General features: G+C 47.6%; 2 protein-coding genes across 4 annotated transcripts in view; one reads left to right on the forward strand and one right to left on the reverse strand.

Moving 5' to 3' along the window:
- ZNF142 (zinc finger protein 142) overlaps positions 1–527 on the reverse strand; it is a 29,388-nt gene extending 28,861 nt beyond the window's left edge. The window contains exon 1 of the mRNA XM_033945827.1: positions 391–527. The gene's annotated coding sequence lies outside the window, so the exon portion shown is untranslated. The remainder of the gene's footprint in view (positions 1–390) is intronic.
- A 54-nt stretch (positions 528–581) lies between these two features.
- Positions 582–16,336, forward strand: part of LOC117360276 (mitochondrial chaperone BCS1) — a 37,005-nt gene continuing 21,250 nt past the window's right edge. Inside the window, exons 1-4 of one of the 3 annotated variants that reach the window (XM_033943951.1) lie at positions 586–750; positions 2,189–2,555; positions 3,345–3,484; positions 12,315–12,509. In XM_033943951.1, the coding sequence (XP_033799842.1) occupies positions 2,236–2,555; positions 3,345–3,484; positions 12,315–12,509 (655 nt within the window). In that variant the 5' untranslated portion in view covers positions 586–750; positions 2,189–2,235. Of the gene's footprint in view, positions 751–781; positions 937–2,188; positions 2,556–3,344; positions 3,485–12,314; positions 12,510–16,336 lie in introns of those variants that run through there. The other 2 variants (XM_033943952.1, XM_033943954.1) reach the window with 2 other exon arrangements.

The following is a 16,336-nucleotide window of genomic DNA, read 5'->3' on the forward strand; positions in this document are numbered from 1 at the left end:
CCCTTAGGTTGCGGGTTTAAGTGACCCTGGGCAAGTCACTTAATCCCCCCATTGCCCCAGGTCCATTAGACAGATTGTGAGCTCACCTGGACAGACAAAGAAAATGCTCGAGTACCTGAATAAATTCATGTAAACCGTTCTGAGCTCCCCTGGGAGAACAGTAGAGAAAATGGATTGAATAAAGATTGTATTTTATTGCTGGTTTGACTAAACTAAGGCTTAAGAAATCCAAACTTTCTGAAGTAATTGCTGCTTTTTCTAGCGCTGACCTGGGCCCACAAGTCCACTGAGCCCCCGCCCTGCCCTCATTTCTTCTCAAGTCAGTGTTATGAACGGGGCCAACCTCTCCCCGGGAGGGAGAGACGTCAGGGCCCGGCGACTCGGACCTACCTGTGCGAAAGAGCCGGCGGCTCGGCCCCGTCTGCCCGCGCGTCTCTATGGTCCATGCAGGGCCGGCCTTTTCCGCATCTCTATGGTCCGCGCAGGGCCGGCCTTTTCCGCGTGCACACCGTCTCACTGGTTTCCTCTTTAGCCTATGGCTTCTCGGTCATCGCACATCCGGAGGAGGGGTGGAGGAGTGTCATTGGGTGGAGCTTGCGTTGCAAGCCTCGTTTACAGTTACACCATTTGCCTCCAACCTTGACTTCGAACAAAGCCGGGCAAAAGCAAAGGTCAGCTACGCTTCCGGGAGCCCGTGCGAGGCTTGAAACGCACTGCTGCAGCCTGAGTGCTGCTTTGCTCGTCCGACAGGTAAGGAATGGGTAGAAAAGGCCGAGTTAGGACCTGTGGAGGAGACTTCAGTTCTCAGGGCAAGGAGGCCTCTTGCTATGTGAGAGGCTACTTAGGGAACAGGTGATGGGTAAAACGGTGCAGTGTAATAAAACAAAGAAAAAAAACATGCATTAAATATCCACAGTAGAACATATTATATTTCAGGTAATATATGATCCTAAGGAGCAGCAGTTTCTTTCTTTCTTTTTTTTAATAATTCTTTATTCATTTTCAATCCCACATCAAGTGTACAAATAACAAAACATTTGAAATTAAATACATCACTTAAATTTCTTTCTAATATTACATCAAATATATATATTTATTCCCTTCCCACCCCCCATTTTCCTTTAACATTTAATCAAAAATATACAGTATAAATATTCGTTTGATTAAACCCACAGTAAACTAAAAGCAACCCTCCTCCCCCTACTTGCAAATATACTTTCTTTTTTTTTAAATTCTTTATTCATTTTTAATCTTACATCAAGTGTACAAATAATAAAACATTTGAAATTAAATACATCACTTGAATTTCTTTCTACTATAACATCAAATACTTAAATTTATTCCCTTCCCACCCACCCTTTCCATAATATTTAATCAAAAATATACAACTATAAAATATTCTTTCCTATTGATTAAACCTTCAGTAAACTTTAGACCACCCCTCCCCCCATTTGCAAATATACTTTCAATAGAAAATGGTATCTATTCATTGCAGTAAGTTGTCAATGGCCCCCAGATCTTTTTAAATTTATTATAATTCCCTTTTTGTATAGCAATTATGCTTTCCATTCTATAAATGTGACACAACAAATTCCACCAGAAGGTATAATTTAATCTACTGCAGTTTTTCCAATTACTTATGATATGTTGAATGGCGACTCCTGTCATAATCAATAAAAGGAGAAGCAGTTTCAGTTCTTGGGAATTTCTCCTAACTATCCTGTCATGGTACATGGACTTGTCATGCATCTGAGAACCTGTCAGTAAGGCGGGCAGGTTTCAGCAGAGATGTCAGACTAACAATGTACCACCCAGCAGCAGATGGACAGTGTTGGAGGCAGAGGATTACGTTTGATGTGACAACGTTGAATTTATACTGTACAGAAGAAATTTCCAACAATCTACTTCTGCATTCTGCCACAAAAACTTGATGATGTTGGTTAAGTCCCTGGGACTCAAACACGAGTCGATGGCACCTAACATAACATCCTCTATAACTCTTATCCTCATTCATGCTTCCTGCTATCCCTGACCTTTCATTTCTGTTCTTCAATTCTGGCTCTGAATTGCTCCAAGGAGCAAGTGGAACAGAGAGAAGTCATGGGTTAACAGGAACATTCAAATTTACCATGACTTTAGTTCATTTAGATTCAGACTGATTTTCTCATTGGCTCTTTCTATTTCTTAGGAGCTACCTTCTCTTCTCAAAGAGGAACATGCGGTGATCTCAAGAAAATGCCTTTTTCAGACTTTGTAGTGGCATTGAAGGACAATCCTTACTTTGGGGCAGGTTTTGGACTGGTGGGTTTAGGCACTGCCTTGGCGTTGGCACGTAAAGGGGCCCAGATTGGGATGATTGTGTTCAGGCGTCACTATATGATAACACTGGAGGTGCCCAGCAGAGATAAGAGCTATCAGTGGTTGCTGAGTTGGATTGGACACTACGCCAAGAGTACACAGCATCTGAGTGTGGAAACGTCATACCTCCAGCACGAAAGTGGACGTATCAGCACCAAATTTGACTTCATTCCCAGTCCTGGCAACCATTTTATCTGGTGAGATGGGACCTTGGGAGTTGGGGCTTACGCTGGAGACAGGAGGTGGTTCTTAGAAACACCAGAGAAAGGGAGGCTGTGTGTGCAAGGAACAACTATGAATTCTCTGGTTCTGTCTCTTTAAGATTCTCTTCTTTCACCTTCATAACCAGTTCTCGGCAGGGAACCATTATGAACAGCTTTCTCTCCCAAAGAATTTTGTTCCAGTTGCCCTCCGAGAACCAGCAGGCACACACGGTTTCTCTTCTTGCTCCTTCCCAGCCTTCCCTCATTAGGGGATCATCAAGCACAATATCTCTGCTCATCTAGGAGACATCTGTACAGCCTCTTCTTAGTTTTGTACACATGGCTCCCTTCAGGAACTTCCGACACAAATTCCTTATTCAAGAGTAGGGTCACTTTAGTATATCCACTGGAGGTCTTTGACTGTGAGCTGTGCTGGGTTGTTCTTAGCCTTTCACCAAGTGGAGCAGGAAGTGGGGGGAAAGAGATCTGAAGCCCAGTCTTCTGGGTGACACTGAAAAGCAGCTGATCTCGATCCCGGTCCCAGTGGTGGTTTCAGGTTTATTTAATGCTTTATATACCACCCATCAGAGAACTTTCTGAGCACTGTACACATGGCAACTAATAGAGGAAGAAAGTGAAATTAGAATCTAGAAAGCATAGTGAGATAAAATGGACTACAGTGAATCCAATGACTGGTCTTCCATGACCGGCTTTTCCAGTTTCATGTGGTACAATGTGCATTTCTCCAGAGGTGTCAGTCTTTTCTGGATATTTTCTTTTTAGGTACAGGCGGAAATGGATTCGTGTTGAGAGGAATCGGGAGAAACAGATGGTTGATTTGCACACAGGGACCCCCTGGGAGTCTGTCACATTCACTGCCTTGGGGACCAACCGGGAGATATTCTTCAATATCCTGCATGAAGGTACCTTGAAAACTGTATTAAATATAGCGAGTAGGGCGACTGCTTCATTTAGAAACAAAATCTAGGGTGGCTGAAGCACTGAACTGTGAATAGGGAACAGTTATTCCAGTAATTGTGTGATCCTAAGGTCAGTGTTCATTCTTCATGGTCAGCAGGATGAGTCAGCCACATACTGGTAATATGAGTCAGTCTCGTTCATTTGAAAGGAAGCTCTGCAATGAGAGGGCATAGGATGAAGTGAAGAGGTGATAGGCTCCAGAGTAATCTGGAAGGGTGGTAGATGCGTGGAACAGTCTCCCGGTAGAGGTGGTGGAGACTGGGATAGGCATGCAGGATCTCTCAGAGAGAGGAGGAGATAATGGTTACTGCGGATGGGCAAACTAGATGGGCCATTTGGCCTTTATCTGCCGTCATGTTTCTATGTAATCATATGGATGAGTTAGCTAGCCATTTCCCACCACGGTGTCCAACCATTGCCTACTATAAGGAGACTCTGTCTCAGTGAGGGAGGGGTCTTATAGGGCTGTACTGAATATTCATATTCAATTCAATTAGGGCCCCCGAATACATTATTTGCATTGACCAAATAGTGATTTAAATTCAAATATGAATAATCCTGGGCTTTGCTATGTTAAATCCTACTGAAACAAACACTTGCTCTTTGATTTCATGTCGCTTCTTTTATTATTTGTTATGTTAAAGCAGTATTTGTATTTGGTTGAATTGGAAAATATGCTATTTGGTACAGCTCTGTATCTTATGGTACCCGTACCATCTTCTCCCACCACAGTAGACTTAACACAGTCTTGGCTCACAACACACTCCACCGTAGTCTGCAGGGCTGTGGAGTCGGTAGATAAATGTTCCGACTCCGACTCCTCAGTTTTCTGTACTTCAGACTCCAACTCCGACTCCAGGTACCCTAAATTTCTTCCAACTCCGACTCCTTGACTCCGATTCCAACTCCACAGCACTGGTTAATTTTCAGATCGTTAAAATGGAATGTCAAGTTGAGAGAAATGAGCATTTTCGACACCACCTTCTTTTTGCTTTTAATCAAGGTCCTAAGGCCGCAGAAGCTGCTAGCAACATTTGTGCTGTGTATATAGTGGGTGCTATAGCTGAAAGAATCGCTCGTGATTGGTATGCCAAGTTCAAAAATGGAGTCGGTAGATAAATGTTCCGACTCCTCAGTTTTTTGTACTTCTGACTCCGACTCCAACTCCAGGACCCGAAATTTCCTCCGACTCCGACTCCTCGACTCCGCCTCCACAGCCCTGTTAGCAAACAGTCTTTATTCTGCTGCGCTCGCTGGGGTTTTAATTGCTCTATTGTTCTTGGTTTTACTCATTCTGGAACAAAGATAAGTTCAGCCAGTGCTCCCGATGTTATAACCATGCAGGGATACACAAAGGATGGAGGAAGAGCAGGAAGCTCAGGAGCTCTTAACATAAATAGCAGCACCTCAGGTTGCCAGTACACGATCCCACTTTAATTTTCTTATGTACAGTGGAATCTTGGTTTACGAGCATAATTCGTTCCAGAAGCATGCTCGTAAACCAAATTGCTCGTATATCAAAGCAAGTTTCCCCATAGGAAGTAAGGGAAACTGCTTTCCTTCCCCCCCCCCCCGAGGCTACCGGCGCTGCTCCATTCTCCCCCCCTTGAGGAATCCGACACTGTTCCAAACCCCTCCCCGCGATACGGCTTCCCCTCCCCTGTGAACCGGCATCCTCCCCCCCACTCGCGTTGCCCCCCCCTCCACCGCGATCCTACTTCCCCCCTCCCCCGAGCACGTCAATGACACTTCCTTTACCCGACTTGGCACCAGTGCCGGTGCCCGAAGACCCTCCCTCTTCTGGCGTGGCCAAAGCCTTCTGGTCTCGCTCTCTCCGAGATTGAGAGCGAGACCAGAAGGCTTTGAGCATGTGCAAATGCTCAAAGCCAGTCCAGCCCAGCCTAGACCAGAAGAGGGAGGATCTCCGACGCACCGCCCAGCCCAGGCCGCGCCAGAAGAGGGAGGATCTTCGGGCACCGGCACTGGTGCCAAGACGGGGTAAAGTTAGTGTCATTGACGTGCTCGGGGGGGGGGGGGGGGAAGTAGGATCGTGGTGGAGGGGGGGCAACGCGAGCGGGAGGGGGATGCCGGATTGCTGGGGGGATGCCGGATCGCGGGGGGTGGGGGGGGGGCGCTCGTACAACGAGGCAAGCTCGGTTTATGAGGCACCAAGTTTGCAAATGTTTTGCTCATCTTGCAAAACACTCGCAAACCGGTGCACTCGTAAACCGAGGTACCACTGTGTATATTTTTTTAATCACATGAGCACATTTGCTGTGTTCCTTAGTTTCATGATCTATTCCTAAATCCTTGAATTTCCTGAGAAGTTTTAGGTTTGCCTTTGTCAGTCTGTTCCTATTTCCTCCTGGCTGGTTTTGATTTTGGCAGCTCGCTATCCCACGTCTCCAAGGTCTTTCTGCATTTCTGCTAATGCCTCTCTGACCTCTCACTTTAGGGAGGTGTTACCTGGGATCTGCATTTCCTTGTTCTGCCTTGTAATAGCCAATGAGCCATCAAAGAATTGTACCTTGTCCTCGGATTCTGAGCCTACCCTCATGTTGCCATACTGCTATCCAGGACATTTCTGCTCTTGATCTTGGTAGGGAGAAGTTCTGTATAATATGTTTTGCTGGTTTGATAGCTTTTAACATGTGGCCTCCATTGGAGCTCATCAGTTAGGAAGCCATCTTTGCCTCTCTCTCTGCTTGCTCCATGCCAATTTTGAATGATTGTTTTGGCATGAACCAACTCCACTGGGAGGCCATTTCAAGAGAAAATATATCTCTCTGCTAATCCTAAACGTTACCTCTTCTTAGCCTCTTTTTGTAACTCTTGCTTCTGGAACAAAAATCTTCTGAAAGTTAGATAAGGTTTGCTTCTTGTACATTATTTATGTCTGTGAGGTATTTAAATGTATCTCTTATCTTGCCTATCTCTCCCCGTCTAAGGGGTCTGTATATGTAGGTCCTTAAACTATATATCATAGGGCTTATGGTGCAGACTCTATCATTTTGACAATATTGTTATCCCAGGACAAGCAGGCAGCATATTCTTAACGTATGGGTGACGTCACCGACGGAGCCCCGGTACGGACCTTTTTAACTAGAAAGTTCTAGTTGGCCGCACCGCGCATGCGCGAGTGCCTTCCCGCCCGACGGAGGAGTGCGTGGTCCCCAGTTTCTTCGTTTCAACGGCCGTTGAAAAACTAATTTTTGCCTTCCCGCTCGCGTATTTTCTCACTTTTTTCCTATTTTTCTTATCGGATTCCCTTTATTTTTGTTTTAAAAAAAAAAAAAAAAAAAAAAAACTCGTCGAGTTTTCCTTATTTTTTCAGGCCGGCCCCGGCGGGGCCTGTTGCCACCATACAGGCCTCCGGATTCGATTTTGCGGAGGCTGTGTTTCCCTTCATGCCCCCTCAACCGGGTTTTAAGAAGTGCCGGCGGTGTGCACGCCCGATCTCCCTCACCGACCCACACAATTGGTGCCTCCAGTGCTTGGGTCCAGAGCATCGGGCTGACACCTGCACCCGCTGTGCTACGCTTAAAAAGCGTACTTTGAAAAATCGGCAGATCCAGCAAAATATTTTGTTTGGTACCGGATCTGCCATGGAACCGGCTGCGACGTCGACGGCACCACAAAAGTCGGCACCGACGACATCAACACCACCGGACCCTTCCTCGGGGTCGTTGGGCCCAGGTAAGCCGGCTAAGAAGCCTCCCACTTCCCTTGAGCGCCCTCCTACCACGGTTGCGACACCGGCCCTCCCGGAACCGCACCGGCCCCGCAAACGCTCCGCTCCGATCTCGGTGAGTGCCTCATCATCGGCCTCCTCATCGCCGGAGCGTAGAGCGGCACCTATGGTACCGAAGAAGAAAAAAGCGGTACCGGTGCCTCCCCTGGACGACCGCATCGCGGCCATACTCCAAACACAGTTACAGGAGCAGCTGCAACAACAGCTCCAACAACTGTTGCCGGCGTTGCTGGCACCGCACCTTCCGGTACAGGACCGGTCCGAGCCTCACACTGTCCCATCGGTGTCGACCCCCTCGGTATTGATTAATACTTCCATGCCGGTGCTCTTGGCAGAAACACCTACAGTACATACCCGTGATGCTGCCGACCCTGTCCGGTCCCAGGAACGACATCGGTCTTCCTCACCCGGTACCGCCTCGGTGCGCTCAGGCAAATCTCTTTCAAAGACCCGCCATGCCGAGCCCTCCACACCGATGTCCAAACGTACGCATCCCGATGTTAGGGACCCAGACTTGTGGGAAGACTCCCCTAACGGTACCGAGAAGGACGCTTTGTCAACCGATGAAGAACCCTCCATGACCGACACCGTCTCAAAACCAGAGCAATCTTCTTTCTCCAAATTCCTTAGGGAGATGTCAGCAGCTCTTTCCATTCCCTTAGAGTCCGACTCTAAAAAGTCTCAGGCTTTCCTCGATGCCCTAGACTTTGAGCAACCTCCCAAAGAATTTCTGAAGTTGCCCGTCCACGACATCTTACGGGAAACTTTCTATAAAAACTGGGACGCTCCCCTCATAGTTCCTGGAGCCCCTCGTAAATTGGATAGCTTGTACCAGGTTATTCCAATCCCAGGGTTTGACAAACCTCAATTGCCCCACGAGTCCCTCCTGGTGGAATCTACTTTGAAAAAATCTCAGGATTCCAGTGTATATGCCTCCACCCCTCCTGGCAGAGAGGGAAAAACCATGGATAAATTTGGTAAGCGCCTTTTCCAAAATGCCATGTTAGCCAATAGAGCCAACAACTACACCTTCCACTTCTCCTTCTACATGAAGCATCTGGTGCAACAGCTCTCCTCCTTACAGAAATATCTTCCTGAACGTAAGGTCCCTCTTTTCCAGCAACATATTTCCAGCCTCCTCCAACTCAGGAAATTCATGGTTCGCTCCATCTACGACCCATTTGAGCTGACCTCTCGCGCATCTGCCATGGCGGTGGCCATGCGCCGTTTGGCATGGCTGAGAGTCTCTGACCTAGACATTAACCACCAGGACCGCCTGGCTAACGCACCTTGTCTGGGTGATGAACTCTACGGAGAGTCCCTGGACTCAACAACCCAGAAGCTCTCAGCACATGAGACCAGGTGGGACACTCTGATTAAACCTAAAAAGAAGACTCCACCTGCTCGCACCTACAGACAGCAGTCTTCCTACCAGCGCAGGTTCTCGGCCAGACCTCTCAACCCGCCTCAACAGCAGCCGCGCCGACCTCGGCAACAACATCAAACTCAGGCTCGCTCTCAGTCTCACCAACCTGCCAAGCCTCTACCTCCATCTCAGCCCTTTTGACTCTTTTCTCCAGGGCATAGCCAGTCTCCCAACATCATTGCCTCTTCCTCAGCCTATCGGAGGTCGCCTCCAACTTTTCCTCAGCCGTTGGGAGGTCATCACATCAGACCAATGGGTCCTCAACATCATTCGCCACGGCTACTCTCTCAACTTCCAGACTCTTCCACCAGACAATCCTCCCGTAGAGTCTGCTTCTCACTCCTCCCAAACCCCCCTCCTCCTGAGGGAGGTCCAATCCCTCCTTCTTCTCAATGCCATCGAAGAGGTGCCTCCGGACCAAAGGGGTCAGGGATTCTACTCCCGCTACTTCCTGGTTCCCAAAAAGACAGGAGACCTCCGTCCCATCCTCGATCTCAGGGACCTCAACAAGTGTCTGGTCAAAGAGAAGTTCAGAATGCTCTCCCTGGCCACGCTTTACCCTCTTCTCTCTCAACACGACTGGCTATGTTCCCTAGACCTCAAAGAGGCCTACACTCACATCCCCATCAATCTGAATTCACGTCGCTACCTCCGCTTTCAGATTCAGCACCGCCACTATCAGGTCAAGGTACTACCCTTTGGCCTCGCATCATCGCCCAGGGTGTTCACCAAGTGCCTTATTGTGGTGGCGGCCTTCCTCAGGTCTCACAACCTCCAGGTGTTCCCCTACTTGGACGATTGGTTGGTGAAAGCAACTACGTCTCCACTTGTGCTGCAAGCCACTCATCACACCATCTCTTTCCTCCATCTCTTGGGGTTCGAGATCAACTACCCCAAGTCGCATCTGCTTCCCACACAGCGACTTCAGTTCATCGGAGCAGTTCTCGACACCACTCTGATGAGGGCGTTTCTCCCCTTTGACCGACACCGGACCCTGCTCCACCTCTGTCGTCAGGTGCTCCTTCATCAAACCATCCCAGCTCGACAGATGATGGTCCTCTTGGGCCACATGGCCTCGACGGTCCATGTACTTCCTCTGGCACGACTCCACCTCAGGACACCTCAGTGGACTCTAGCCAACCAATGGTCACAGACCAAGGATCCTCTTTCTCATCCCATCTCTGTGACATCGTCTCTTCAGCAATCTCTTCAATGGTGGTTGAACTCCTCCAATCTTTCCAGGGGTCTACTCTTTCATCTACCCCCTCACTCCATGATCATAACCACGGATGCCTCCCCCTATGCGTGGGGAGCTCACCTGGGAAATCTACGCACCCAGGGACTCTGGACCCCTCAGGAGCGTCAACATCACATCAATTTTCTGGAACTCAGAGCCATGTTCTATGCTCTCAAGGCCTTCCAGCACCTTCTCTGCCCTCAGGTTCTTCTCCTGTGCACAGACAATCAAGTCGCCATGTACTACATAAACAAGCAAGGCGGCACCGGATCTCGCCTCCTCTGTCAGGAGGCTCTCCGCATCTGGACCTGGGCCACGGCCCACAGTCTCTTCCTCAAGGCTGTCTACATCCAGGGCGAACAGAACTCCCTGGCCGACAATCTCAGCCGCATCCTTCAACCTCACGAGTGGACTTTGGACCCTCCAACACTCCGCTCCATCTTTGCTCGCTGGGGCACTCCGCAGGTGGACCTCTTTGCAGCTCCTCACAACCATCAGCTGCCCCAGTTCTGTTCCAGACTCTTCTCTCCTCACCGTCTGGCCCCGGATGCATTCCTGCTCGACTGGACGGATCGGTTCCTCTATGCCTTTCCTCCACTCCCTCTGATGTTGCGGACGTTATAAAAACTCCGCAGGGACAGAGCCACCATGATTCTCATCGCTCCTCGGTGGCCTCGCCAACACTGGTTCTCCCTCCTGCTTCAGCTCAGCTCCAGGGAGCCCATTCCTCTTCCTGTGTTTCCTACTCTACTTACGCAGCAACGTCAGTCTCTACTACATCCCAATCTGTCTTCGCTCCACCTGACAGCTTGGTTTCTCTCTGGCTGACCTCTCCAGAGAATCTGTCTCAACCTGTCCGTCGCATTTTGGATGCCTCCAGGAAACCGGCCACTCTCCAATGTTACCATCAGAAGTGGACCAGGTTTTCCTCTTGGTGTCTCCTGCATCATCACGATCCCACCTCATTGGCGGTGGAAACTGTACTGGGCTATTTGCTCTCTCTGTCCGATGCTGGCCTCAAGTCTACCTCAATCAGAGTCCACCTCAGTGCCATCACTGCGTTTCATGAGCCTATCCTTGGAAAACCTCTCACGGCTCATCCTCTGGTTTCCCGGTTCATGAGAGGCCTCTTCAATGTCAAACCACCTCTGAAGCCTCCTCCTGTCGTCTGGGACCTGAATGTGGTTTTATCAGCCCTCATGAAACCTCCTTTTGAGCCTCTTGCCACAACTTCGCTCAAACTTCTAACATGGAAGGTGCTTTTCCTCATTGCCATCACCTCTGCCAGGAGGGTTAGTGAGCTGCATGCACTGGTCGCCGAACCACCATTCACTGTTTTTCACCATGACAAGGTGGTTCTGCGTACCCATCCTAAATTCCTTCCCAAGGTGGTCTCGGCTTTTCACCTCAACCAGTCCATTGTGTTGCCTGTCTTTTTCCTAAACCCCATTCTCAACCTGGGGAACAGGCGTTGCACACGCTGGATTGTAAGCGTGTCCTTGCATACTACCTTGACCGTACCAGGGCTCACCGCTCGTCTCCTCAGCTCTTTCTGGCCTTCGATCCTAACCGTCTAGGTCATCCTGTCTCTAAATGGACGCTTTCCAACTGGCTTACTGCCTGTATTGCGTTCTGTTATGCGCGGGCCGGTCTCTCACTGGAAGGTGCTGTCACGGCCCACAGGGTCAGAGCTATGGTTGCTTCTGTGGCTTTCCTCCGTTCCACGGCCATCGAGGATATCTGCAAGGCTGCCACTTGGTCCTCAGTTCACACGTTCACTACTCACTACTGTCTGGATGCCTTCTCCAGACGGGATGGACACTTCGGCCAATCTGTGTTACACAATTTATTTTCCTAATGGCCAACCATCCCTCCTCCCTCTCTGTTAGCTTGGAGGTCACCCATGCGTTAAGAATATGCTGCCTGCTTGTCCTGGGATAAAACACAGTTACTTACCGTAACAGGTGTTATCCAGGGACAGCAGGCAGATATTCTTACGTCCCACCCTCCTCCCCGGGTTGGCTTCTTAGCTGGCTTATCTTAACTGGGGACCACGCACTCCTCCTTTGGGTGGGAAGGCACTCGCGCATGCGCGGTGCGGCCAACTAGAACTTTCTAGTTAAAAAGGTCCGTACCGGGGCTCCGTCGGTGACGTCACCCATGCGTTAAGAATATCTGCCTGCTGTCCCTGGATAACACCTGTTACGGTAAGTAACTGTGCTTTGTGGACGTCCACTTTAGGTATTCTTCCCTTTTTCAGTTGTTAGGACAGGATAGCTGTGGCTGGCAGTACTGAATGCTGTGATTACTACTGAAACCAGTACCGATATATAAGAACCAGTTTTCCTTTTCTCACAGCACGGGAGCTGGCGCTACAGCAGCAGGAAGGAAAGACGGTGATGTACACTGCCATGGGTGCAGAATGGCGGCCATTTGGCTTCCCACGCCGTCGGCGCCCCCTCGGCTCCGTGGTGCTGGAAGAGGGAGTCTCGGAGAGAATTGTACAGGATGTAAAAGGCTTTATCGATAATCCCAAGTGGTACAGTGAAAGAGGTGAGAACCCACTTGTAAAACTGTCCCACCTTGCCATCACGGATTTTGATGAAACTTTGTATGCTGACTCAAACTAACTTTGGTAAAGTTTTAAGATTTGCCAGTGGAATATTTGTGGAGAGATATAGTTTTTTGTTTCATACCATACTGCGACCACGTACGGTATCCTAACAAAATTTTCACAACTTTGAGTCAAAATGAAACTTAGCAATCTTATTCAACTTTTTAAGTTGAGGATGGTGCAACTGAAGTTTCTACTGTGGAAGCAAATTCAGCTTTACAATTAGGGCCGATTTTCTGACCTGGTTAAGTATTTCTTTTTGTCAGTCAGTTCAATTTATTGGGCCATTTCGAGATCGACTTTCAAAAGTCCCGTTTTGATGAAATAATTTTGCTTTCCAAACAGATTACAACGTTTCTTTTGTGTCATCTCATATTTTTTGAGGTACATTGCTTTAAGATGCAAGCAAATTTGATCATCGTCTGAAAGATCAATTTCCAACCGCTGAATAAGTAATGACTTCTCTTCTGCTGATAAATAGTGTACCGATTTGAGCCCAATGCTTTTTCAATACAATAAGCCGTGACACTTCAGTGATGACTGGGTTTTTTTTTTCTAACGATGCATGTTGCTAGCAGAGAACTTGAAGAGAAAGTCCAGAAAGGCCTCGATGACAAAGGAAGCACAGCACAACAGCATAGATGCTGAAACACTGTCAGTGTCGAGTCTTCGCTGTGCTTCTACTAATAAAGTGAACTTTACACCCGAGACTAAATTATTGACATCTCATCCTCATGACTTCTCCATTGTGCTAGCAAAGAACAACCATCACTAACCAAATCAGTTGTTTCCATTATGAATTAATAATCTAAACAGGTAAGAATTATTGAAAATAGAGTAGGCCTTGAGATGAAAAAGAATCATCTCAATAATACTATCTACCGAGTACAAATGGTAATATAGTACTCCCCTGGAACTTGCAGGGGTTCCGTTCCAGGAACCCCTGTGAATTTCAAAAAACCGCAGCCTGTCAAAAGGCAGGGGAGGCAGGAGAGGGCAGCTGGAGCGCCAGTGGGTGAAGAGAATCACTCGCGGTCTGCTCGACCGCCTTTTCCTGTAGTAAAGTCAGGCTACTTCAATCAGGAGCTGCTTTGACACGCAGCTCTTGATTGGTGCAGCCCGACTTTACCACAGGAAGAGGCAGTCGGAGCAGACCATGAATGAGTGAGTTCACGAACCGCGAATTCGCGGGGGAACACTATATCAATATGCTAAACCTGGCGCTGTTTGCTAAATTTTTAGAATTGATGTCGGCTGTTGTCAAACATAGATAGCGCATATATATAGCGTTATACATTTACCTCCTCTTTTGCGAAACCGCGATAGTGGTTATTAGTACAGGGAGCCACGCTGCTCCCGATGCTCTTAGAATTCCTATGAGCGTCGGGAGCAGCACGGAGCATTCAGCGTGACTCCCTGCGCTAATAACCGCTATCGCAGTTTAGTAAAGGGGGGGTTATATAGGTCTCATAAACATTGAAAGATACACTATAAGTCTACAGTGACTTGTTAAACTTTGACCCTCATTTTTTGGCATTATTTGCGGGCTTTGAAAACCAAAACCGTCCTTTTCGTGGGGTTTGAAACGCGCTTTTTCTAATAGAAAATGTTTCTAGATGACTCTTTTTTTTGCAAAAGCTGATTGAAAATTCGCCATTTTTTTGATGGTTTTTGAAAAATCACAAAATTTAAAGTGAAATTGTAAAGTAATGAGATGTTAGCTGATAAGTTGAAATCGTATATTTGTGAACAAAGTCATGTCACAAAATAAGAGACAAATTTTACGGGGATAACTTCAGTATTACAGGAGCCACAGAAGTTTGAACTTTTTTTGTGCGTCCAATTTTTCGGCCCACTTGAGGCTTTTGACGTCTGTCAGTTTCAAAAAATGAAAATCCGCATTATTTCCATTGACTGGCTCATAAAAAGTTGTATCGGGTTGCCAAGTTTCATTTGTTTTGCTTATATAACAAAGGAAATATTTTGACTCAAAGTTGAGAAACTTTGACAGGGATGCTGTATTATTTATTTATTTTTATTTATTTATTCAATTTTTTCTACCATTCTCTCAAAATGGTTTACATGAGTTTATTCAGATACTCAACCATTTTTCCCTATCTGTCCCAGCAGGCTCACAATTTATCTAATGTACATGGTCATGGTGTGGTATCAAACAAAGAGCTCTGTCTCCACAAGTATTCCACTGGTGGGTCTTAAACTTTACCATTTAAGATTCAGCACACCAAGTTTCATGAAAATCCGTGGTGGTGAGGTGGGGAGCCCTAGACCACTTGACGTGGAATGACCCTAAAGCAGGGATAGGGAACTCCGGACCTCGAGAGCCATATTCCAGTCGGGTTTTCAGGATTTCCCCAATGACTATGCATGAGATCTATTTGCATGCACTGCATTCAATGCATATTCATTGGGGAAACCCTGAAAACCCAACTGGAATATGGCTCTCGAGGACCGGAGTTCCCTACCCCTGCCCTAAAGGAACCTTGTGGATGGAGGTTTTTGTTTTAGTCGCATTTACAGATTCCAGACAGAGTAAAACCAGAGCTGCTGCAAGCACTGGGCAACCTAGACTGTTGCCTTGAGTTTTGGGGATAACAGGAGGGACTTCAGTGAACTTAGCACACAGGGCCGGCTGTTAGCAAGTACTCTGAATTTCATTCTATACAGAACAAGCCCCTGCTTTTTCTTCCAGTCCCTCCCAGGGATCATGGAGGGGACAGCAGAATAGGAAGTGAAGCTAGGGTGGACAAACCAAAGAAGAGAGATTCTGCTCTCTAATCCAGCCCTGTCACCCTCCCCACCCTACATGCGGCCTTTTTTTCCTGGGGACAGAAGAGGAGGGGTTGGAGCAGACAGGCTGGAGCTTCCTGTGGAGTGACGAGGAGGAGGAGCTGGCTGAAGTGAGGAAGAACTGGGTGAAATGAGTAGAAAGTGGTGTACATTGGGGAAGGCAAAAAGGGATGAATGTTTGGTGATGGGGGAGAGGTAAAGCAGGGGTGGAGCATGAGAAGAGGATGAATGCCTTCTTGACCTCCATTTTTTTTTTTTTTTTAAACTCGGCAATGCCAAGTTAGGCCATCTGGCAGAGGGAAGTGGAAGGGCTAGACATATATGTGCAGACACATCAAGGGGTGATGGAGGAGAATGTGTGAAAGAGTCACAAAGCTCGGGGAGGGAAGGAGAGAGGAAGATTAGAGAGGATAAAGGGTAGGCGGCTGTACTGCCACGTATCTATCTAACAAGGGTGTGCAATAGTAACATCCAAAGAAAGCATCAGTGTAATATGATATTTTATTGCATAAACATCAGATAAACACCAGATGAAATAGAAAACTTCACCATGTCTGTCATATCTGCCCCTCACAATCGGGAACCCGGTCGATTGATAGGTCAGTACAGTTCACGGGCCTTCCCTTTGCTGCAGCTGGATTCAAATTCTATTTTGTGACTCTCAGTCTTATATAGCATAAAAAATGCTGAATTAAGTTGTTCTCACCCACACACTCTGCTGTTCCTGTAATGAACACCAGGTGTTCCACTTAACTCACAGCTGGAATGTTGGCCGCTGCTCGAACCCTCCCTTATCACAGTACCATGAGAATCCTTTCTCGTTGATAAGTTAAAAGCAGACATGAAACAGTACAGGAAAACTCTCGTAATATGCCCTCATTAAAAGAAGTTGAAAGTTGGAATGAAAACAATAATTGAAGCAGACGTGGCCACATATGCCGTGCCCTGGCCGGTCATA

Source organism: Geotrypetes seraphini, chromosome 5, assembly GCF_902459505.1.
Source record: "Geotrypetes seraphini chromosome 5, aGeoSer1.1, whole genome shotgun sequence".
Lineage (NCBI taxonomy): Eukaryota > Metazoa > Chordata > Amphibia > Gymnophiona > Dermophiidae > Geotrypetes > Geotrypetes seraphini.